The 25,070-nt window shown below is 39.8% G+C and overlaps 1 protein-coding gene and 1 long non-coding RNA gene across 3 annotated transcripts in view; one reads left to right on the top strand and one right to left on the bottom strand.

Annotated features, from left to right (window-relative positions):
* Nucleotides 1–15,383, top strand: part of LOC118212587 — a 68,685-nt gene extending 53,302 nt beyond the window's left edge. The window contains exon 6 of the long non-coding RNA XR_004762273.1: nucleotides 13,507–15,383. This is a non-coding gene — a long non-coding RNA (uncharacterized LOC118212587). The remainder of the gene's footprint in view (nucleotides 1–13,506) is intronic.
* col5a1 (procollagen, type V, alpha 1) overlaps nucleotides 10,616–25,070 on the bottom strand; it is a 100,107-nt gene continuing 85,652 nt past the window's right edge. Inside the window, exons 49-66 of one of the 2 annotated variants that reach the window (XM_035390597.1) lie at nucleotides 22,853–22,906; nucleotides 22,289–22,396; nucleotides 22,133–22,186; nucleotides 21,878–21,931; nucleotides 21,726–21,779; nucleotides 21,559–21,612; nucleotides 21,368–21,475; nucleotides 21,205–21,258; nucleotides 21,023–21,076; nucleotides 20,722–20,829; nucleotides 20,560–20,613; nucleotides 20,191–20,226; nucleotides 19,893–19,946; nucleotides 19,399–19,663; nucleotides 19,099–19,211; nucleotides 17,730–17,798; nucleotides 13,655–13,888; nucleotides 10,616–13,114 (exon numbers count right to left, since the gene is read on the bottom strand). In XM_035390597.1, the coding sequence (XP_035246488.1) occupies nucleotides 12,968–13,114; nucleotides 13,655–13,888; nucleotides 17,730–17,798; nucleotides 19,099–19,211; nucleotides 19,399–19,663; nucleotides 19,893–19,946; nucleotides 20,191–20,226; nucleotides 20,560–20,613; nucleotides 20,722–20,829; nucleotides 21,023–21,076; nucleotides 21,205–21,258; nucleotides 21,368–21,475; nucleotides 21,559–21,612; nucleotides 21,726–21,779; nucleotides 21,878–21,931; nucleotides 22,133–22,186; nucleotides 22,289–22,396; nucleotides 22,853–22,906 (1,674 nt within the window). In that variant the 3' untranslated portion in view covers nucleotides 10,616–12,967. Of the gene's footprint in view, nucleotides 13,115–13,654; nucleotides 13,889–17,604; nucleotides 17,674–17,729; nucleotides 17,799–19,098; nucleotides 19,212–19,398; nucleotides 19,664–19,892; nucleotides 19,947–20,190; nucleotides 20,227–20,559; nucleotides 20,614–20,721; nucleotides 20,830–21,022; nucleotides 21,077–21,204; nucleotides 21,259–21,367; nucleotides 21,476–21,558; nucleotides 21,613–21,725; nucleotides 21,780–21,877; nucleotides 21,932–22,132; nucleotides 22,187–22,288; nucleotides 22,397–22,852; nucleotides 22,907–25,070 lie in introns of both variants that reach the window. The other variant, XM_035390598.1, reaches the window with a different exon arrangement.

Below are 25,070 nucleotides of genomic sequence, written 5' to 3'. Positions count from 1 at the left end.
TTGCTATGGTGTTTCACGTGATTGCTAGTGTATTCTAGGTGGTAGCTAGGGTGTTGCTAGGTGGTTGCTATGGAGTACTAGGTGGTTGCTAAAAGGTTCTAGGTGGTAGCTAGGATATTCTAGGTGGTGGCTAGGGTGTTACTACGTGGTTGCTATGGAGTTGTAAATGGCTAATAGGGTGTTGCTAGGTGGTTGCTATGGAGTTCTAGGCAGTTACTAGGGTGTTGCTAGGTGGTTGCTATGGAGTTGTAGGCAGTTGTTAGGGTGTTCTAGGTTGTTTCTATGGAGTTATAGGCAGTTGCTATGGAGTTCTAGTTGGTTGCTAGGGTGTTGCTAGGTGGTTGCTATGGAGTTCTAGGCAGTTGCAAGGGTGTTGCTAGGTAATTGATATGATGTTTTAAGCAGTTGCAAGGGTGTTCTAGCTGGTTACTAGGGAGTTGTAGGTGGTTCCTATGGAGATATAGGCGGTTGCCAGGGTGTTGCTAGGTAGTTTATATGGTATTTTAGGCGGTTGCTAGGGAGTTCTATGTGGTTGCTAGGGTGTTGCTAGGTGGTTGCTTTGGAGTTCAATGAGGTTGCAATGGTGTTCTAGGTGGTTGCTAGGGTGATGAATGTGGTAGCTAGGGTATTCAATGAGGTTAGGGTTAGGGTTAAAGTTACAGCTAGAGTCTGGGATAGGGTTACAGCTTGGGTTAGGGTTTGATTTATGGCTAGAGTTAGGGTTACGGCTAGGGTTAAGGCAAGGGTTAGGGTTAGGCTTACAGTGAGGTTTAAGGTTAGGGTAACAACTAGGGTTAGGTTTACAGCTACATATAAGGTTAGGGTTAGGGTGTGGATTACAGCAAGAGTTAGGGTTAGGTTTACAGCTAGGGTTAGAGTTATGGTTACATCTAGGCTTAGGGTTAGGGTTTCAGCTAGGCCTAGGGTTAGGGTTACAGCTAGGTTTAGGGTTAGGGTTACAGCTAGGGTTCAGGTTAGGGTTAAGGTTACAGCTAGGGTTAGGGTTAGGGTTACAGCTAGGGTAAGGGTTAGGGTTACATCTAGGGTTAGGGTTAGGGTTACAGCTAGGGTTAGGGTTATAGCTAGGGTTAGGGTTAGGGTAACAGCTAGGGTTAGGGTTACAGCTAGGGTTAGGGTTTGGGTTATAGCTAGGGTTAGGGTTAGGGTTATGGCTAAAGTTAGGGTTAGGGTTGCATCTAGGGTTAGGGTTATGGTTACAACTAGGGTTAGGGTTAGGGTTACAGCTAGGGTTAGGGTTAGGGTCACAGCTAGGGTTAGGGTTAGGGTTAGGGTTACAGCTAGGGTTAGGGTTAGGGTTACAGCTAGGGTTAGGGTTAGGGTTACATCTAGGGTTAGTGTTAGGGTTACAGCTAGGGTTAGGGTTAGGTTTACAGATAGGGTTAGGGTTATAGCTATAGTTAGGGTTAGGGTTACAGCTAGGGTTATGGTTACTGCTATGGTTAGGGTTAGGGTTTCAACTAGGTTTAGAGTTAGGGTTACAGTTAGGGTTAGGGTTAGGGTTACAGCTAAGGTTAGGGTTAGGGTTACAGCTATGGTTAGGGTTAGGGTTACAGTTAGGGTTAGGGTTACAGCTAGGGTTAGGGTTACATCTAGCTTTAGGGTTAGGGTTATAGCTAGGGTTTGGGTGAGGGTTACAGCTAGGGTTAGGTTTGCAGCTACGGTTAGGGATATGGTTACAGCTATGGTTAGGGTTAGGGTTCTAGCTAGTGTTAGTGTTAGGGTAACTGTTAGGTTTAGGGTTACAGCTAGGGTTTGGGTTAGGGTTACAGCTAGGGTTAGGGTAACATCTAGTTTTAGGGTTAGGGTTACAGCTAAGGTTAGGGTTATAGCTAGGGTTAGGGTGAGTGATACAGCTAGGGTTAGGGTTAGGGTTAGTGTTACAACTAAAGTTAGGGTTAGGGTTTCATCTTGGGTAAGGGGTAGGGTTACAGCTAGGGTTAGGGTTACGGTTACAGCTGGGGTTAGGGTTAAGGATAGAGCTAGGGATAGCGTTAGGGTTAGAGCTAGGGTTAGCGTTAGGGTTACATGTAGGTTTTGGGTTTGGATTACTTCTAGGGTTAGGGTTAGGGTTATAGCTAAGGTTAGGGTTAGGGTTACAGCTATGGTTAGGGTTAGGGTTATAGCTAGGGTTAGGGTTAATGCTATGGTTAGGATTAAGGTTCGGGTTTCAACTAGGTTTAGGGTTATGGTTACAGCTATGCTAAGGGTTAGGGTTACATCTAGGGTTAGGGTTATAGCTAGGGTTAGTGTTAGGGTAACATCTAGGGTTAGGGTTAGAGTTACAGCTAGGGTTAGGGTTAAAGGTAGAGCTAGGGTTGGGGTTAGGGTTACAGCTAGGGTTAGGGTTAGAGCTAGGGTTAGGGTTAGGGTTATAGCAAGGGCTAAGGTTAGGGTTATAGCTAGGGTTAGGGTTAGGGTTACATCTAGGGTTAGGGTTAGGGTTACAACTAGGGTTAGGGTTAGGGTTATAGTTAGGGTTGAAGTTAGTGTTAGGGTTATGGTTACAGCTAGGGTTAGGGTTCTAGCTAGCGTTAGTGTTAGGGTTACAGTTAGGGTTCGGGTTACAGCTAGGGTTAGGGTTAGGGTTATACCTAGGGTTAGGGTAATTGCTAGGGTTAGGGTTAGGGTTACAGCTATGGTTAGGGTTAGACTTACAGCTACGATTTGGGTTACTACTAGGGTTAGGGTTAGGGTTACAGCTAGTGTTAGGGTTAGGATTACAACTAGGGTTAGGGTTAGGGTTACAACTAGGGTTAGGGTTAGGGTTATAGCTAGGGTTAGGGTGTCAGATAGGGTTAGGATTAGGGTTACAGCTAGGGTTAGTGTTAGGGTTACAGCTAGGGTTAGGGTTAGGGTTACAGCTAGGGTTAGGGTTAGGATTTCATCTTGGGTAACGGTTAGGGTTACAGCTAGGGATAGGGTTAGGGTTACAGCTAGGGTTAGGGTTAGGGTTACAGCTAGGGATAGGGTTAGGGTTACAGCTAGGGTTAGGGTTAGGGTTACATCTAGGGTTAGGGTTAGGGTTACAGCTAGGGTTAGGGTTAGAATTATAGCTAGTGTTAAGGTTAGGGTAACATCTAGGGTTGGGGTTAGAGTTACAGCTAGGGTTAGGGTAACATCTAGTTTTAGGGTTAGGGTTACAGCTAAGGTTAGGGTTATAGCTAGGGTTAGGGTTAGGGTTACAGCTAGGGTTAGGGTTAGGGTTATAGCTATGGTTCGGGTTAGGGTTACATCTAGGGTTAAGGTTAGGGTTAGAGGTAGGGTTAGGGTTAGGGTTACAGCTAGTGTTTGGGTTAGGGTTACATCTAGGGTTTGGGTTAGGGTTATTGCTAGGGTTAGGGTTACAGCTTGGGTTAGGGTTATGGTTAGAGCTAGGGTTAGGGTCAGTGCCAGCATTAGGCTTAGGGTTTGGGTTACAGCTAGGTTTAGGGTTAGCTTTACATCTAGGGTTAGGGTTAGGGTTATAGCTAGGGCTAGGGTTAGGGTTACAGCTAGTGCTAGGGTTGTGATTACTTCTAGTGTTATGGTTACGGTTTCAGCTAGGGTTAGGGTTAGGGTTTGAGTTTCAGCTAGGGTTAGGGTTAGGTTTAGGGTTACAGCTAGGGATAGGGTTAGGGTTTCAGCTGGGGTTAGGGTTAGGGTTACAGCTAGGGTTAGGGTTGCGTTTACGTCTTGTGTTATGGTTAAGGTTTCAGCTAGGGTTAGGGTTAGAGTTACAGCTAGGGTTAGGGTTCGGTTTAGGGTTACAGCTAGGGATAGGGTTAGGGTTATGGTTAGTGTTACAGCTAGGGTTAGGGTTACTGCTACGGTTAGGGTTAAGGTTACAGCTAGGTTTAGGGTTAGGGTTATAGCTAGGGTTAGGGTTAGCGTTACAGCTACGGTTAGGGTTACTGCTAGGGTTAGGGTTAGGCTTACAGCTAGGGTTCGGGTTACTGCTTGGGTTAGGGTTAGGGTTACAGCTAGGGTAAGGGTTAGGGTTACAGCTAGGGTTAGGGTTAGGGTTAGGGTTAGAGCCAGGGTTAGGGTTACTGCTAGGGTTAGTTTTAGAGTTTTAGCTAGGGTTTGGGTTACGGTTATGGTTAGGGTTATGGTTAGGGTTACAGCTAGGGTTAGGGTTAGGCTTACATCTTGGGTTAGAGTTAAAGTTTGGGTTACAGCTAGGGTTAGAGTTAGGGTTTCACTTTGGGTTAGGGTTAGGGTAACAGCTGGGGTTTGGGTATGTCTTATCGTTAGGGTTACAGCTAGGGTTAGGGTTTGCTAGTCTAGTTTCAGCTAACCCAAGGTGCTTTTTATCTGCATTTTGTTCAATGGACTTAAGTGGACTTGATCCTGAGTTTGGTTACACTGTTGTAAGTCGCTCTGGATAAGAGCGTCAGCTAAATGCCTATAATGTAATGTAATGTAATGTAATAGTCTAACCAAATTTTTCCGTGGAAAAAGATTTGCCTTTTCCTATGGACAAGTTTGCACTCAGCACCATTACGTGATGACAAGGGGATTGTTGACCAACTGACCATGATCAAATGTTAATATTATATGATAAACTTTGTGTTTTTATTTTATTTGAGTTCATGTCTTTTTTTATAAGCTGACAGCCTTGCAAGCTATTTATTTGTCCTCTTTACTCTTATTTATCAATTAGTCATTAGATTTTTTTTCATGCCTACTTTCCCTTGCTCTGGAAAAATATTCATAACGCCTAACATAACGAGGCACATTACTGTAAAAGTTCATCTTTGTGTTCTTAGTGCTATTTGATGTCGATTTCTGGGGTAGGGCAATGTGATCAATGACTGACACGAAGGCTCTGTCAACCTCTCGCTGTGAGATGATTGAATTGCAGGTGAGAAAACTGCCCAAGATAAACTGGTGTAAACATTACAGTAAGAGCATACTACTTAAAATGCAGAATAAATGTCAAATCATTCCAGATGTAAACCAGGGTTTGCCCTCCTGATCTTTGAGAAGGTAATATCTAATAATGATTGTACAGTATGATTGTCTGACTCAAAGTCCAAAGACAATAAGTTATCCCATAGTTGTCCAAAGGAAATCCTGACAAGTATACAGGGACTGCTCAGTGGTGTAGTTTTATTTCTAATGACAACCCCTGCATTTATTATACATACCCATTCTGGGTGCTTGATTGTGGTGCCTATAGTAAATGCCAGTGGACAAATGCTAGTCACACAATCAAAGAATTTATGTGACTCCTGAAGTGTGCTGAATCTCATTTTCTTACCACCATGTCCGCAATAAAGATGGGTGGTAATAGATCTTGTCTGTTTGAACTGGTCTACAGAATTCTAACTATATTGAGGGGGTATTTTCATTACAGGTCTACTGCATGTGGCAGTTATGTGCCCTTAAGTATCCAACAGCATGGTTCTCTGTCTGGGGTGGATGCTGTGAAAGGAGATTTGTTGGATTTAAATAAAGGCAAGACCCAGAGGGTAGTGCTATGACTCTACTGCCAATGCATGCATGCCAACCAGCTCAGAGCAAACAGCAGACAACAGGAACAGGAAGGGAGGGGAAAAGGTCAGTTTGGACAGAAATGTGGTGCTGTTTCCGGAAAAGTTCATTGCCAGCAACCAGACATTCTATCAGGCTCTGTTCGGTTGGTAGTCGCCAGGAGCTTGGTGTGTGCTCCATCTGTTCAGGCAGCCGACAGGGGATCAAGACAGGCCTCGATGCACAGGTGGTCCCCCTGGTCATCCTCAGAGCTCAGAGATTTGGCAGCCAGCAATGGAGAGGATGTTTAGTGATCTTCTTCCAAAAGCACAGCCAATGAGCTCTGTGATCTCTCAAGAACAGAGGATGAGATCTGAAACTAACAGTTAGGATTGTTATTAACTGATATTATGCCATATTTCAAATGTAAATCAACACACAACTTTGAATTAGAAATAAATTGGATATAAATGATGGAGGTAAGGTTAAAATGCTTAAGAAGCCTCATTTCATTCGTGGAATATTGCTCCCTAAGCCATTAATGTGCATGCTGATGAAGAGTATATCGCTTCACTGCACTGATTTCTGTCATTAAAAGATCAGAGGCCTTTCAGCCATTAGCTTCCTGTAGCTAGTAATTCTGCTCTACTTACTACTACTCTGTTACAACAGTATACAAGATTCCCAGATGCATTATCAATTAGATGAGAATATCAAATATTTCTCCCTGGGCAGTTGTTTGTTATCCATGTTACACCACTAATAAAGCATTTTATTTAGTTTATATTTTATTACATATATGTGTATTTTCATTATATGTCTCCTTAGACACACGTATACTGTATATTTATTTACACATTATAGCACATACACACAGAATTCCAATGTACTTTCACAAAATGCACACATGCATATACACGTATATATTAAAACATATTAGAGATAAGTTTAGAAATGTATATATACAAATACAATAATTGTTAATTTTGAGCTATATACACTGTAAATGATATCTGTAGGTTTCACAATACAAAAATATAGTTGTAGATCTGCAAAGCCTTCTGATCAAAATTTTGTGTCGGGTGCAACATTAATAGACATATATGACTGCCAAAGTCTTCCAGCTTCAAATGACAACTTTAATGCCCTTAAAATGTCTGATGTCAGAAAAATGTTTATTTCTACACTAAAGGACTCATGGATTTTGACTCATTGTCAAAATCAGGCAAGTAGCCTATTCAGATATTTTTGATTCATGCAAAATAGTCTAATTTGTAACTTTAATTAAAGTAGCTCTGAATTACCAAGAGCTATTTATTTTATCACAGCTACTTGTATAATGTGTAGATAGTGATATTTATATTATGTGGAAGAGAACCTGTGTTTGTTTTTTGTTTGACTCAATGAGCATGGTGCCCTTCTGAATAACACTGGTTTGGAAATGTGAAAATTCCAGAGTTCTACCAGCAGGTGTCTATTATACTACATCACACATACAGAGTAAGAGGTTTATTATGGATGCATAATCTGGTCATAATTCAAATGGAAATAGAATTTTTAATTTTGTTGGCACTTAATCTGACAATTTGAAAATTTAAATGAAAAGTCCATTTGACTTTACATTTTGCATTTTCCATACATGACACAGCCCTATTATAATTAAAATGCAAATTGAAACCATGACATCTGTATGTTTATAATAACATTTTCTTTTAACTACAATTGATGACAAAAAGGAAACAATAATTCATCTTTTTATGTCTGAAGGCCAACCAACTTCTCATGGTACAGTATAAGGCTGACATAAGTGAAAATCCACTGTAGTTCTACCGTTTGCATGCTGTCTTGCTTCTACCATGACGAAATTCAAACAATAATGCAATCCCTCCTTTAAATTTTCATTTTCAAAGTCAAGTGACCTGTCAGTGAAAGAGCAGGGGCATTACAGAGGCAGTTCAAACCATACCAAAAAGTCCTCTTTACAGATCAAAGATGGGTTGATTGCTTTTTTTTATAATGTATGACAAAACTGGGTCAGCACCATTCTGCTGTGGATAGTACCATTGTTGTAAGCATCCGGGTATTCTAAAGACATACAGTACACGTTTGCCTGAACTGTAGGTGTGAGTGAATGGAAGCTTGATTAAAGGTGGTCATTGAAATAGGCACAATTGAACCTACAGTAAATATGGCAATGACACTCACTGCTTTACATAATATGAAAGTAAGACAATTGTACAGGGACTATGAGATAAATCAGACTTACTATATTCATGTCTCACTGCAGTTACATATAGTTGTGTTTCCCTTTATTTTTCAGAGCTGTGTGAAGCCCATTTGACACAAAGGACTCTTTGACATTGAGCATTGTACAAATCAGCACAATCCACACATATCAAATCCACCCCCCCCCCCCCCCCCCCAATGCACACACTTTCACAAATATATATATTCTTATATATTTCTCATAAATTCAAAGCATACCAGACATGCTGTACCATATTCATATACATATATACATACACATATACATACAATTACAAACATATGTAAATATGTTATATATTCACAATGCACAGTACATATCATATCCTTATGTCGTTGTATATCATTTTTGGTCTGTTGGGACAACCTGTCAGTTCCACCTACCAGGAATTTTTCTGAATACATTGATATCAAAAACATTGTTATTCTTTACAGCATCAAATAGTTTAGAGATGCAGGGCTTGCATCGGCTTGTTTAATACGTAGGTGAAATCATGATATCAGCCTTTTAAATCTCCAAGAAATCACTGCATTCATTAGATCCAGTACCACATATCCGAGGAGGAGCCCATCAGTGCATGAGCGTCTCAGGGGGGAACTTTGCAGTTCGCTATCTTCAGTGCGAAAAAGTAGGTGCCACTTCTCACGGGTGATAATGATGACTGGTGAGTGAGCGCTCCTCCATCTGTCACTGGTAAGACAGCTCACTGATGTATGCCTGCAAGCCTGGAGTTGCAAGGTATGAAGGAGATCTGGCAACCATCCGTCTCCCTGCCACAGCCAGAAGCTCACTTTCAGCTGGAGATATACTCCCCCTTTGCAGCATGTGGGTACCTGAGAAAGGGAGAGAGAGAGAGAGAGAGAGAGAGAGGGGGAGAGAGAGAGAGAGAGAGAGAGAGAGAGGCTAGAAAGTGATGAAATAAATGGGCAATGTGACCTCGACATATGCTCATTGCACTTTTCTATTTACTCTCAGAGTTGCACACAGATGCCTCTTGCGAATCATGTACATTGACATATTTTTGAGTGGCTGCAAGAGATGCAAACATTCATAAATATTTAAGCAAGCATTAATATTAAACATATCTTGTCCTGCTTTTATCTCATTTCACTTTGCACATTTATTCTTGGATGCTGTTGTGGGCATAAGGAAAAATGGGCTTTAGAAGGAATAAATCTGACAACAAAGCTCTTAAAACCAAGGATGTGTTTTTTAGATGTAGAGTATATTGGTGTTTTATCTATTTCATTTTTACCCAGGGGACGACATAAGACAAACACACACTGTCTGTGCCATTTGCTGAGAGATTTTCACAATTCATACAAAGTGTAATGTGCTGAAATTGTAGCACTCCAAATCAACCAATCAGAGGCAGTGCATTATTTCAGGCTGCACAAAATATAATTCTGAAACCAGAGGATTGTAAATGACTCTGTAAAAAATATGTCCTGCAAAAAAAGGCAGCAATGTTGCCAGTAAAAAAACATTTAATAAAAGAAGAAATCCAGTTATTCAACTGTATAATGTTATGTTATGGGATGGCCATTAAATAATGAGTTATTGCATTATTCAGCATGGCTTTGACAGTGAAAGTCTGTAACATTTTACCATAAAAACGGTGAATAAGAACTAAATCCAAACGGCATTAGAAAGATGCTTTCAGCAGTTGAAAAAAAGACATCATACCTCACATTCACGATGTATTGCTTCCTTTAATCCCATATTAACAGTTCCCTCTAGTTATTTCAGACTACTTTGGAAAGCTGCCTCTTGGTAATGTCTAATCCTATTGTTTAATCTTATTGATGCAGGTACTGAGAGTATAATTTTAGTGACAGAAAGAATACTGGCACAGAATGAAATAGCTGTTAAATGAAAAATCTAAAAACACCTTCGGAAAAATATTTAAATCAAAACATTTTGAGCTGCTAATCATAATTTCATACTGTAACAGTGCAAGGTATTCCCTTTAGTGTATTTTACAAAAGTACCAAAGTGTCAGGATTCCGTTTTGAAAAATAACTAAATGAACTGAGAAGCATGTAGTTTAAAAAAGCATTGGCAAGCAGCCACATGATGTAAATGCCACTGATAACTTTTGGGACCAAATTGCTGAGAGGCAGTCTATTGTACACACCACACATGATACAGTACTGTTGTAATATCTGCACATTCAATAGCATGCCAAGGAGATAGGAAGCTGCTATTAATCTAAAGAGGGAACTAAAACATTCAACAAATTATTTGGCATGTATGCGTTCTTATATGCAGCTAGCATAATTACTCAATCATATGAACTACATTGTGTTTCAGAAGAGTAATGACTGTAACTATATGCATAGATATCATAAAGGTCTGTAAACTTTATATTGTTGAGCCACCACTTCCAAACCAGGAGTGTCAAACTTCAGTCCAGAAGGTCCACTGTGTCTGCAGGTATTTGTGGTTGTCTTTCAATCAGCAGGCCTTAAAGCACTGAGAACAAGATATTTGGTCTCCTTAGCCAATCAATGAGTGAGATGAATCACTCATGTTGAAGCACACCTAAAACCAGCGGACACAAACTGGAGTTCGACACCCCTGCTCTAAACCTTTCTAAATCAATCATCTTAACAATGCTCAAGGTAATTTTCCCAAATATAAGAGATAAAGAGGGGGCCCTTCAGTAATACTATTCAATTTACATTTATTTTCTTAAATAATACAATAAATATACTACAAAGAAACATTTGGCTTGGTAGAGAATTACAATAGCAACGTCCTCTCCCCTTCACAAGTTCGGACATGTTTGGTCAATCAATGTTTTCAAAAATTAAAAAATGGTTTGAGGGCAAATAATTCTAAATTATAACAAGAGAAAAAAAATCTTACAGATTCATGCATACAGGTAGGTTTTAATGCTTTAAAAGACATACAAGATACACACCTCAAAGGAGTGGAAGGGCACAGTAAACTTGAATTTATTGACATAAACACCAATATATCTTCTGTCCTTTCTTACACAGGTTTGACAAGACCTTAAAACGCACAAACAAAATAAACAAAACAAAAACTTTATTGGCAGCATTTCTGCTGGTTCAATTTTTTATTTTACAAGAATGCTTTGTTGACAGCAATACTTAAAACTGGGCCCGCTGCACCAAAATCCATGCTCTGTAAGTGTATTTTAATTACAAAAATGGTTCAAGTCACAGATAAAAAATAAAAAAAAACAAGTTATCAATGAAGGACAGTAAATCATTTGCATGTGGTAGATGCTGAGTGGTCAATAAGTTCAGAGAAAAGAGTGCTACTTGAACTCAGAGTGCACTATAGCGAGAGTGTGTGTGTGTGCGTGGGGGGGGGGTGTCAAAGAAAGAAATTTTAGGCAATAGAGGAATCATGTTGGCCATGTAATGACAGAATGATCAACTGGGGAATCCTAGTCTTTTCAAGTCACATAAATGCATTTTTTTTTTTGAGAAAGGAAATAATAGAGAATGAAACTGATCCTCACATGAAGACAGTCTGCAGTCCTTTTTAAATACCAATGGACCACAAGCCTTCTTTGTTTTCAAGTTTGTCAACAGGGGCAAACTAAGATATTGGAAAGCTTGGTAGAGAATCTAGGATTTCTGATACATACACTGTAAAACCGTAGGTTTTCCACAAATCACTTTGGGATTCTCATAGAGGTTTATTGCCACAAAAACAGAAAAGCTCCAAAAGGCGTTTTCTCAAATATTTGAAAAGCTAAGTGTAAGCCTTTGTGGCGGATAATTGCGGGGAGAGAGTCCATTGCACATATTCTGCTCGCTGAGATCCATTTACAAAATGCACCATTTCCAGAAGCCACCATGCAAACAAATTGCAATTTTTTACTTTTTCCCAGATGTCTGCATCCGAGGATGGAATATATAAATTAGCACCACATTTAGCAAACAATTAGAATCTGCCATTATTGCAAACCTAATATTACAGTTATTTCAGAGGTTTTGTTTCTACATGGGCCATACTAGCTGAAACAACAAAGAAATATGGTTCCTATGTATGAGTATGAAAAAAAAATGTCATGCATAACAATAATTCCCAACAACTTCAGCAAGGATAACCTTTTTGTGAAGGAGGTGAGAGCTAAGAATGTTTTGGGAGACATGGTAATGGCTGGACATCACCAGTGTTTTTCTTTACATTAAAAAAGTGAAAAATAAAAAACAAAACATAGCACCACAGACGGAATTCAAAATAGCACCTATGTGTCTTATTTATTCCATAATAATGTGATATCCCTCCCATATATAATCTCCCATTGCATATATTTTTATAGAACAAATATGGAAGTATTGAAAAATGAGAAAGCCTTAACCACCTTAAATTATTCATCTGCAACTATACGTAAGCAAGTTTACAACAGCCATTTTAAAGAGGGCGGTAGACATAAAGACAAAAGTCCTTTTTGTGAAAAACAATTTTTTCTTTGAAAATTAATGCTCACATGATAGCGCTGTGTGCTTTTTTGTCTTTTATTATTATTTGTTTTTTTTAAATTACAAATAAGATGTGCTTAACACCTGTAGCACAACAGGACTATAACTTTTTCACATCCAATTAATTTCTGTGCATATTTCTTATTTTATTCAAATAATTATCATCTCCATCCTTACAATATAAATGTCACATGCATGTTTTGAAGCCGGAATCAATAAACAATACCAGGAAAAAATATACAAAACGTACTTACAAACATACAAAAAATATATTTATATATATATATAAGCACCATTCCAGGGAATGGGTTGACAATATGCACAAAATGAAGCTTGAAGGATGAACTCGACAAAGGAAAAAAACAACTGCCATTTAAGGTGGAGGCCATGGTAAGTCCTGCCTTTTTAACGTGTTAGAATCCCAAGTTTGTCTCAAGGCAATGGGCACAATACGACATTACTTCTAGCAAGAGTGCTGTTACTTAGAGGCAGAGAGAGAGAGACATGGGGCGGGTGGGTGCATGGTGGCTAGTGCGGAATGGTAGCAAACAACTGGCTCATCCAGTTTCAAAACCTGCATGTGATGGAGAAGGTACACTGAGGTTACAAAGTTGTTTTTTTTATTCTTTTATTGAATTATTTGTTTCCTTGTTTTTTTTTCTTTTTGGAGACACAACATTTTACAGATGTGATGTTTTATATATATATTTTTGCTGTGTGTTTTGTTCGAGTTAATTATTATATTTCTCAGTAAACAGTCTCAACCAATGAAGCAGACAGGCCCCACTTCAAATCCAAACTTCTGAGAGGCTCCGCCAAAATCGTTGAACATGATGTCAACAAAAGGCACTTGTTCCACCTTTGGTGTGTTGATCTCAAGTACAGTCTTTTCATAGCCCTTTTTCAACTGCAAAGGCAAAACAGGGAGAGAGAACAGACTGTTACCACACTGAATAAATAAATTAGCTTCCTGCCCTTGAAAATATAGTTCCTGGCAACAGTAAAGTAAATGCTGGTCTTCTGATGTTCTGCAACATTACTCAGCTGCTCTGCAAAAACATGGCCATACAAGTACAGAAATCTACAGTCACAAGGAATGTTACTGAAACTTGCATTGCTCAATTATTTCTTAAGGTGACAAATAAGACTGATTCAGAACATGGAAAGGCATTTAAGGATATGAAAGTATTAAACTATCTTAAAATGCTTATGATAAATAACAGATTCAAAGTTCTGTTTACAGTTTTGTTCCTATAAACCTGCACTTCAGTTAATTCAATTTTCATTTTCTTCACACAGAACATCCAGCTGGCCAGTATTACTCTCATGGCTCAATACAGCATGATGGTGTAACGAGAGCACAGCATTGTACTACAAGCAAAACTATGCACTCGACCTAACAACTTGCCTACAGTGATATTCTTCCCCTCAAGCTGTGGTTACTCACCGCACAGCCGTCTACCACGGCGCGGATGTAGGGATTATTGTCATAGGACATCTCCTCATCGTTAGAGCCCAGGAAGCGGATGGCCTTGTCGTAGGAGTCCCCTTCTGAGTCGTGCCAGGCCACTGACTGGTAGCAGTTGTAGGTGAGGTTCTGTCGGGCAGATGCGCTCAGCAGACGCAGGAAGGTCATCTGGACCACACCGATCGGGTTGCCCTCCGAGTCCATGTAGGAAAGCTAGTCGATGGCACACAGGGGGGAAAAAAAACAAACGGTCTAGACAGAGGAACACACCAGGGCCAGATGCAAGCCCCTGCCGGAATACAGGTGACACCTCCTCAAACAGACAACTGGAGCAGGCCAAACTATCCACGTACTGTAAATCAACCATCAGTAAATTGTACTTAACAGATATTCACCAAGCCTGCAAATCTTTGGGGTTTGGAAAATGAAAATGCATGCCAATATGTATTCCCCTGGGTACTGGGGAGATAATAATTGGCATGTTCCTGCAGCTCATTTGAGTGGAGTGATCTAGCACAGCTCATTACTCAGAATAACCTGCGTTCTAATAGAAATGAGATTTTTGTCCACTCTTTACACCAAAAAATCACATGGGTACTTCAAGATGTTCAAATACCTTCTCTACTAGGAATTCTGATCTACAGAATAAATAGCATAATGAAAACCTTTTCTATCTGACTTTTTGTTTATGTTTAGAGTAATTATACATCTAAGTACCATCACATTAAATTGTGGCTTTATACTGTAGTAGCATTTAGCTGGATTAGTACAGAAATATGCTGACAGGTATAGTATTCCTTCCTAAAATAGGGCAACATAAACACAGCTATTTACAAGATAAATAAAAAGGCATAATGATAAAAAATGAGCAGCACGGGTTTTATGTGGAACAGGTGATCTAAAAGCTAAACAAAATCTGATTGTTTCCTAAAGCATTCAACACTAAAATGGAAAATTTTCATGGAAAAACAAGACTACACTTTTATATATATGCACCATAATGTTTGGGACAGATAGCTTCACAGGTGTCTCTGATTAGTCAGGTATGCTCAATTGCTTCCTTAGTGCAAGTATAAGAGAGCTTTCTGCATCTAGTCTTGACTCAAGGCTTTTCATTGCCTTTGGAGTCTGTTATTGCTGGTTGTCAACATGACCAGAGTTGTACCAAAGAAAGTCAAGAAAGCCATTATGAGGCTGAGAAATAAATAAAGAAAAAAAAAACAGTTAGAGATATAAGCCAAACCTTAGGCCTACCAAAATCAGCTGTTTGGAACATCATTGAGAAGAGAGAGCATGAGCAGGCTCAGTAATCGCAAAGGGCCTGGTAGGCCAAGAAAAATCCCTATAGTATCCCTATGACTGAAGAATTCTCACTCACTCTAAGAAGCTGTTTTAGTGGGAGATAATACTTTTGCCTCAAACTATGGGAGGAGATATGCAGTGAGACTAAAACATTTATTTGGCTATTACATCAGGTCCTTCATGACATGACATGAAGGATCTGGACCCAGATTGAACTCTATCCATTCAATCCACAAACAGGAACTGATGGAAATGTTCATACTGACATAAATCGATATTGCAATGCAATTGAATTCTCATACTGTCGCTGATGCTTAATACACACCATAGCAACCCCATACAACGCAGTCTGAAGCCATTCATGGATTTACCTTTACAGTCACTTTAAGGCAAGTAGCCCCCAAAACAAGAAAGAGCTGAAGATGGCTGCAGTACAGGCCTGGCAGAGCATTACCAGAGAAGATACTGAGCACCTGGCGATGTCTATGGGTCACAGACTCCAGGCAGTCACTGAATGCAAAGGATATGCCACAAAGTACTAAACATGACTACTTTCAGTTACAAAACATTTATACGTCCCAAATATTATGGTGCCCAGAAATGGGGGCCCATGTATAAAAAATGCTGTAATGTCTACATGGTGAAATAAAAATACCCTTAAATAAAAGCTGAAAATGTGCACTATAACAATATGTGAATTGTTAGATTTAAAAAAAGCTTTGTCTTAAACATTATGAAGATCGCATTATATTACACCACTTAAAAATTTCATGCAAGAATCTCAATTATAAAAACTTTCCAGTAGTAAAATACATACACAGAAGAATTCTTGCCCAGCATTGCATAAGTTATATGCTCATTACAGGTATGAAGTGTGCATAGTCAGAACGAGTGAGCCCTTAACTCAGGCCAAACATGAATATGTAAATGGGAAATTTTTAATAAAAAAGAAATAATGATAATAATGTATAATTACTATAACATTTATCTACTTAAACAAAAATGAATCAGTTAAACAATAAAGTTAATACATAACTACCCAGAAAGATAATATTTGTTCATTAAAGGTAATCTTCATAGTGAAAACACTGTTTCATTCACAAACACTTAAAATCCATAAAATTTGCTTAAAATATTTATTTCCTAACTTAATACTATTTCATGGCTAATTATTTCATAAAGAAATAATTATTTTAGATAACTGTCATATTTTCATGAGACTCTTTTACAGCCTGTGGTCAGGTTTCACAATAGCCTACCTCTGCATAAGAAGCAAGAATTTTAGTAACACGTCTTGAGGATGGATGATTCAATTTTTAATCACAGACCTTATATGGGCAGCTGCTGGAAACTGAAGTTCTCTGGTTGTCATTATAAATATATACATTTACTCTTTTGGAATTATTTGATATTTCCTATTGGGAAATCAGTGTCCATACCAACCAGTTCTGGTCCTTCTGATCCATAAGGTTTCTTCTTTCAGACAAACAGGACTGACCAAGAAAGAAGCGCATGCATTGGCCAATAATATCGGAGCAGAGAACCTTGGACAGACACCCAAAATGGACAACAGTAGACGGAAATGGACATGATCCAGGAAAGGAGAGATATTTAGAAGCCTGAAGCATTTTATCTACATGTTTCATTTAAATACCCAATGTAAAACAATATTGTCTCATTATTTGTCTCATAATCCCAATAGACTACATGGTCAGTATACTATTAACTCAGATTAAAATGCTAGGTGATAATAAGAATGTACAGTGGAGTACAAGCTGAGTCAGGTTTGTCCTGTATGTCCATGATGAGTGTCAGTATGGTGGTTCAGAACAGGAGTAACACCCCACCAGCGACAGAGTCACATGGTGTAGGTGAAAAACTCCTCTGCTCCGGTCCAAGCTTCCCAACAGCCACCCATTCCCACCCGCTCCAAGTGTAGAACCAGCGCACCATCACAGATGACACATTACCTCTCCATCACAGCCGCAAGTCAAGTGTGGCTGAGTACCTAGAAGCCCCTGTACAGTGACTCAGTGCCTTACTGTAATAACAGCAGAGTTCTGGCCTAGTGTAATACTGACTTTCACCAAAATATACATGAGAAATTGCATGTACTCACCTTTGTGAATACTGGAAACTAGGCATGTTGTCATAGCATGCAACAATAAGCAACTGAAGACAAAACATATGGTTGGAGTCTGACTACTTAGTTCACTAAAAATACTATTATTCAGGCACCAAGTCACTTTTAGGTGACACCTTCTCACTTCAAGGAATTATGGTCAAGAAAGCACGTACAGAGAACCACCTTCCCATCACAGGACACACATAGAAAGTACATACAGTATAAATTGTATACAAACCAATTAATTATGGCCTTAGGCTATTCCGAAACAGCATCAAAGTGACCAATACCTGATATTATCTGTCAAAGTTTCCTGAAAGGGAAGTGGACTTGTTTGCTCTCTCCACAGTTTCCATCAGTTGAAAGAAGGCACACCTCAGCTGTATGACTTCTGATGAGCTGTAGTGAGGCATGCACCAGGCAGAGAATAGCAGGTGCCAGAAGCATGCAGGACTGAAGGCCCGAGACCGAACAGAGCCCCAGGCCTTGGCGTGCAACTTACCAGGGACCCTCTCTTGTACCGACTATACCAAGTGCCTGGCGTGTCTTTGGGCCAACGGGCCATTTTACTCTGTAAAATATAAAAGCTGTTAAAGGAAGAGAAAGGAACAGTGGAGTTGTGCTTACCAGTTTACCACGTTTGAATTCACTGAACCAGGACCCGGGAATCTCCTTTGCCCAGGAAGTGAGCCTAGCCTAGTGTTCAGGGCAGGACAGAGAGGAAGAAAATGTTTGTTAAAGAGGGAAATTGCATCAGAGGGGTTGTGATTTAAGGCTATGCAGTGTCAGTGAGAGCAACTGGGGGTGAGAGGGTATACAATAACTACGGACATCCAATATAAATCAAAGAGCATGTGCTGAAAGAAGCTTTTAAGCAATTCTATGTACAGATGAAATGTCACGTCAACTTATTCTAAGGTCAAAGAGAAGGGGTGGAACCGAGGAGTGGCCTTTGGCAGTGACGTCCACCAGAGATTCAATATGGCTTTGTTTTTGTTCCAAGTTCAATGTATACCTTTCTTGTAGCTCCTCTACCTTAACCCTAAACCATTCTAAATAAACAAGAATACCGAGTTGCATAATTAGGAGGTAATGATAGGCTTATCTTCAGTTCACTTTTGATATAGATAAAAACAGAAAATACTGTCTAAGGAGATTAGATCTTACTGCCCTACAGTGAACCCAAATCTGGACGCAGCATTCTCTCATTTGAAAGGTTTGCTTTGTTTTTCAACCTGAGCCACAATACGAACTGGTCCACTCTATCTCAGAACAGTCAGAACAAGAAGATTGCAAAACACAAACAACAATCTTTTCAAAGGCAAATCAATTATTCAGAGTTGAACCAATTTAATTGTGAGTTATAGCCAGATCATAAAATGTCCAAAAGTGCTCTATTATGCATCAGACTGTCTCTGTGATAATGTTTCACACCCACATATAAGGAAGTATGGGGGTGTATTGGGACAGTAAAAATATTAGAGCACATTCATTGTGACACAGCCAGACTCATTATAAATGGCATTTACCTCCAGGACCATGCCAGGACAAATTAGATGAAAACATATGTCGGCTTTGCAACGATTCATTGTTATTCTTTGAGTCAAGATTAAAGCATGGTTGAAATATTATACATCAGAAAAAGAAGTCAGCTTTTGGGGCAATGGAAGATCAATATTAACTGCAGTTTTTTCATCTCCCCTAAATCTGGACTGCAGAGGGGGAGCAATAGTTATCTGTCTGAACCAATCAGTGAAACGTGCAAGGATTAGATTCACATTTAATACAATTGAATAAAATTGAACTCAGATCTAATTTTGTTTAAACAATCTCATTGGTTTGACAATTCATTTTTTTCCTCTAAAAACAATATTGGAGTATTTAAATTTCATCCTGAGCAGTTGTCCAAGTGCATTAATAGCATGCCTTATTACTTTATAACCTAAGGATAGCTTGGTTTGTCAGCAATGCAACTGTTTGTTTTTAGTATACTTACTCCTTCTGACTTCTTGTCTGGGTAGATGCAGCTCTCTCCTCCAGCTGTGAAGTTACAGTAAACTTTGAAGGAGTCACGAGAGCAACCCTGGTTAGGATCAATCCAGTATTCACCTGTAAAACAACAAAAACAACCCACATCCCACTCATATTAGGCACATGGCACAGAAAGAAAAGGACATCGCTACAGTTGACCATCTGGCAAGGTCAACAGGACTGTGGGAGTAGTTCAGCAATTGCCAGGACTGAGGGAGGTAAAGCGATGTTGGCAGGAGCGTTGTGGAAACAGCCAGTTGCATACCATCAGGGAAGTCTGGGTGACACAGCTGCAGATCCTTGCAGGTACGGGCAGGGTTGGCTTGGGTGCCTAGTGGGTGCTTCATTTGCTCGATCTCCAGTTTGAGGGAGTTGAGTGAGCCAAATATCTCTTCCATGCCATCGTCATAGTCCTTGTAGTTTTCAGGGTTGGCCTCATCGTCCATCAGCTGGCTGGCATCGATGTTCCTCCTGCTCCTCTTGGGACTGGACTGAATGGGCAGGGGGTGGATGACATCACCTGGAGGTCCCTGCAGGAAAGGAGAAGTGCAAAGATACATTGGCAAAACTTGAGAGAGGTGTTTATCATTGAACTGGCTGGGAATGCATGTAATGTACTGACACTTTTTGGTGGGCACCCTGTAATAGAACTTTATAAAACTGCTTTTGAAGTTGTTTTTAACCTGATAATCCATACAAATATATACAGGTTGTTCATTTTCTTTTTTTTTAAACTTAAGAAAATGTATGATAACTTACTGGAGGTCCAGGAGGTCCAGGAACACCAGACTCACCCTTTGGACCAGTCTGACCCTGCATTGGACAACACAGTACAATGTTACATCTAGGAAACCAAGACACTGCTGAATTTACACAGCTCAGACTTCAGATGGAGCAACACGGTCTCTCCACAAGATCCAATAACTGTACTGTGAACTGTTTTAAAGTCATTTGGTAACACGCTAATCATTCTGAAACACAGACTGCATCTGAATGGAGGAGATCTGCATATAAAACAGAAAAATTAAGAATGTGTAATGTTTTATCAGAAACTTACCGACGAGCCCTTTGCACCCTTAGGACCAGGGGGACCCTGCAAGAGGCATAAAAATCATACTCTGAACGCGGGGGAAATGATATTAATTGAAATTTGATTTACTACACCATAATTCAGGAAATATTCACACTGATGTGCATATTTAAAATAGGCACATTTCACAATAACTGAGGAGGTTAAAGACCTGGCTGGTCATAACGGAGGAATTCAACTGCAAGTGATGGTGACTTCATTACAGGAATACAATAAATGCCTCAAAAGGCAATTTAGACACTGTTACGACTTTGGAGAAATACCACATCTCTATACTCAAATTAAAAGTCAGCTTGATTCGTGACATTTCTGCTGATATCTGCACTGTGGTCTTACCGGCAAACCTGGGGGACCAATGGGACCAAGTGGACCAGAGGGGCCAGCAATACCCTGGAGGTGTGAGACAATTTCAGATAGACAGGTGAGAGTCATGTCATAAGCATACATGTACCTTAGGATAACAGCACAAAGACAAGAACAGACGAGAATGCTGCTTACAGTGTCGCCTTTGGGACCTGATGACCCCTGCGGGCCTGGAAGACCTCTGTCACCCTTCTCTCCCTGCTCGCCCGGGGGTCCAATCAGACCAATCAGACCAGGGTGGCCCTAAGGAGATCAACCCCACAGCACTATTAATAAATAACTTAATGATTCACCACACAGAGGCACTTACAGTATCTTTACGGACAGTGTCGTTGATGAGGTAAAAAGGGTAATTCCAGGTTAAAACAGAACATCTATTGTGTTTGGGGTATTAGCCTACAGCATCAGAGCTTTGCTTATATTTCAGAAGTCTCACCTTTTCTCCTTTAAGACCAGTGTCACCTTTCAAACCAGGTAAACCCGGTGGACCCTGGAAGACAGCATCAGAAATAACATTTTAAATTGCAGCTATTTTACCTTCAAATCTCACAATTTACTATGTAATTACAGGAACATTTTTAAGCAATTTCCGTGAGAAATGCAGTTACTTCTCCATACCATAGGTCCAGGAGGTCCATCAGGGCCAGGTGGCCCAGGGAGGCCTTGTTCACCCTTTCAAGAGAAAAAAAAAAGATTTCTTGCATTCCTTTTGAGAGGCATATGCCATGTACACACTTATATCCAAAGCTAAGACTGAGATAATCAAAGAGATTTTACGTACAACTGGACCAGGGATTCCCCGGAGGCCTTCAGAACCTGGCTTGCCTGGAGCACCTTGTGGACCCACAGGACCTGTCTTGCCTTGTGGGCCCTCCAGACCTGGCTCACCCTGTAGAAAAATATGCAAGGCCATCAATGTACAGAAATGGGTGACTTTGTGGCAGAATGACAATAGTTCAAACATTCCCTTACCTTGCCTCCTTTTTCTCCTTGTCTTCCTTCAGGTCCAGCAGCCCCAGGGGGTCCCTATGAGAGAGAAAAGAAGAATAGAGGAAATAAGTTAGCTAACAACTCCTTCAAATATAGAGAAGAAAAGCAAGGGATAGATAATAGATATAATATTTAACAGTTCAACTTACTCTCTTTCCAGGTGGGCCAGAAGGTCCGGACTCACCAGTAGGTCCAGGAGAACCCTGGGGGAATGAGAGTGGGAGGGGAAATACGAAATTATTGGGGATATCAAATATCACAACTGGTCAAATACCTTGGATGCAATAATAGGTACACTTACAGGTTGACCAGCCTCTCCATCATCTCCCTTGTCACCAGCAGGACCATCTTGACCCTGTAGAGTGAATTAAAGGACAGGCTTTCATCAGCAAGAGGCAATCCCTGAGAATGTGATGTCAAATTACACAAGACGTCAGCCATCATAGGACTGATCATTTTGTACTTGTTACTTTACCATATATGACCATAGTTATCATTCCCAAGATTATAGATTTTAGTGGAATTAACATATGTGACTGATTCAATGTGAACTTACAGGCTGTCCAGGCTCTCCAGGAGGACCAGGGTCACCAGGGAAACCGCTTGGACCCTAGAAGAAGAGATACGATTATCACTAACCAGTGTCTTACTTTCTTACAATATAAATCAATGTACAATCTAATCAATTCTGAAAAATTGAAATTATACATACAGGGCTGCCCTTAGGACCATCATCTCCAGGAGGACCTTTTGGACCAGGAGGGCCAGCAGAACCAGCGGGACCGGCTTCACCCTTCTCTCCCCGTTCACCTCTGGCACCCTGTCAAATGGAAAAAGCCTTATTTAAAAAACTGCTTCTGTACAATCATTCTCTTTTATTCTTCTGAATGCCTTAACCTAACAAACTGAAAACTGAACTGTGTTCCATTGCTGCTATTTGTATTGTTATGCTACAATGTACAGGTACTTATTATAGCAACAACTATACTAACTTGGATGGTTTTTCTTATTATTTCAAGTATTTATAATTTTTCTGATTGTATAAAAAATATTATTAACAACACATTTTTTCACAATCTATGCTTTTAATTATGTTTTTTTTTGTTATGGTGGACACATGCAACAATAAAGAATATACAACAATGATGTGTAGTTTAGTACTATCTGAACAAAAACTGTGTATAGTTACAGGAAACGTAATCCTTATATCTCCAGTAAGAAACAGTGAGGTAGATTATTGTTTTTAAAAAATGTGTAGTATCATAGATCGTCATACTGGTGGGCCGACATCTCCTTGAAGACCAGGCTCTCCGGTTTCACCAGATTCACCCTAATTGAGAGAGAGAAAGATAGAGAGAGAGATGGGAGAGTGGATATGAGTAGCTGTACCAAGCTCTAACACAGAAAATGTGGAAAAAAAAATTAGATAAACAGGATGCATTTATAGCATTTTCAATGCCTGAAGGTCCTTGGTCAACAACGGGTCAAAAGAAAATTCAAAAACAGCAACAACAAGTGAAAGGATTTCAATCCATCAATCCATCCAACTGGTGTCAGATTTGGTTCTGAATAAAGAACACAATGGCACCTCAGGGGACTTCTCTCTTCTCATAAATTGTTCCCTCCTTTTTTATTCATGTTATCTCCCCCAGTGGCCTGAGTTCTTGGCATTGCCATTTCTCACTGTCAAATAAAGTGTGCCCATCTTGAGTACAGCAGAGCAATGTCTAAAACACATTTCCATCATGCATATGACATTCTGCTGGGCGGTCACTGAATACAAGCCCACTTTCTCAGACGTTTGTGGCACCACATCACTCTGGTCCAATGATAATGGCCCAGCCTCTTTTTAGTAATTTCAGATCACAGTGTGTTCCAGTCAGTTCTTGTTGCCCTCAGCATTTATGTCTTAGTAAAATAGGCAACAATTTGATTGATTCATCTGGGCTGGGAGGGGCAGCTATGGGTTCTTTATTTCTTTCTGAAATTGGAAATAGTGCAGGAGTACTGCTGGTAATAGCTCTGCTGCCAGCTCGTAATAGTCTGGACCAGCTTTGTAAATCCTCCAAGACTTGGCCATCAACAGTAAATGCTGGCTCTCTTTCTCATGTTAGCTGCTGTGGGAAGGGCCTCCAGATCAATTTATAGTGGGTAAATGGGGGAGATTTATGCAGTGAAAGCCTTTGTTTGTGGAAGGGCACTCTGCTGGGAGGCTTCAGGCAAGAAGTAATTCTCTCAACGGAAAGGAAACAAATCAAACAATCATTTGTGGAAATGCTGAGAGCTACACACAGCAGAACCTCTCAAAACAAATAGTTTTTTTTGCTCTTAAGCACAAGATGTGTGTATGTGTGTGTGTGTCTCCATAATAAATGTTATAACACTGTAGCGACCCTCGCCACAATACTATAAAATAACCACATAACCATGTCATGCCAACCAAGCAGTTCATAAAGCACATGCATTTGTCATGGTATGATGCATATACTGTAATCATAACTGTTTGTCAACAGTAGCAATAATATAATTGCCTTAACCAACACCAGCAACAAAGGTTAATTTAATTTATTTCAGCTTGTTTGAATATGGGGTTCACTATCCAGAATCCTTATGACTATTACCATTTACGACTTTTTCTTTTGGCATGCTATGCAAATATTATGAAGCATTATGACATGCTTATGACATGGTATATTTCCTTTCATCAACCTGACCTACAGTATTCAAGACACTGGCAAATAAATGTGTGTCAATTTAACTTTGTTCCACAATTCCCAGTGTATCTCATGCTATTATATAGAAGTACTATCTAGGTTGTCCTCCAAAACAGTATGTTAGTAACATTAGTGCCTGAGTAGTCCTCCATATATAATGTTACTAACATACTGTTTTGGAGGACAACCTAGATAGTACATCTATATAATAGCATGAGATACACAGGGAATTAGAAAGTAATTACAAGCATTATACAATATACAGTCTGCGATCGACCTCAAATTAAGGAAATAAGGAACTTGAGTTGTTTTCTATGCATTGGGGATAATCTTCAAAGTGACGGTGACATGTAAAACATATAAATTGTTTTTGAGGAATCAGAGAAGTATCTTAATTTTATGGACATTAATAGGGAGCCTGGCATTGTGGGCCCCTACACAGAGACATCAGCTGTAAGCCCGTGTCTCTCCCTTGTATTCTGAAATGGCAAAAACTATTGAGTAGAAATAAAAATTATAAGAATTTTTGAGGACAAACACTCTTGATTTCTGCTCAATTGGGAAGGATTTATTAGACTTACTGTAATACCTCCTTCAACAGCATGACCTTTCCAATGCATTTTTAAATGTCTGTATTTCCTCAGATGGGAAATAAATTTAAAAGTGGATTAAAAAATATATACTTTTGCTCCAGGATGGGAGAATATATTTCTGGCTGTACCTCTGACCTCATACAGGATGTGATATTTCCAGAGTCCCATTTCAGTCTCTGGAGGACCA

This window comes from Anguilla anguilla, chromosome 14 (genome assembly GCF_013347855.1).
Source record: "Anguilla anguilla isolate fAngAng1 chromosome 14, fAngAng1.pri, whole genome shotgun sequence".
Taxonomy (NCBI): Eukaryota; Metazoa; Chordata; class Actinopteri; order Anguilliformes; family Anguillidae; genus Anguilla; species Anguilla anguilla.
Note: the sequence above shows the minus strand (reverse complement) of the source record. Positions and strands in the feature narration are given on the sequence as shown.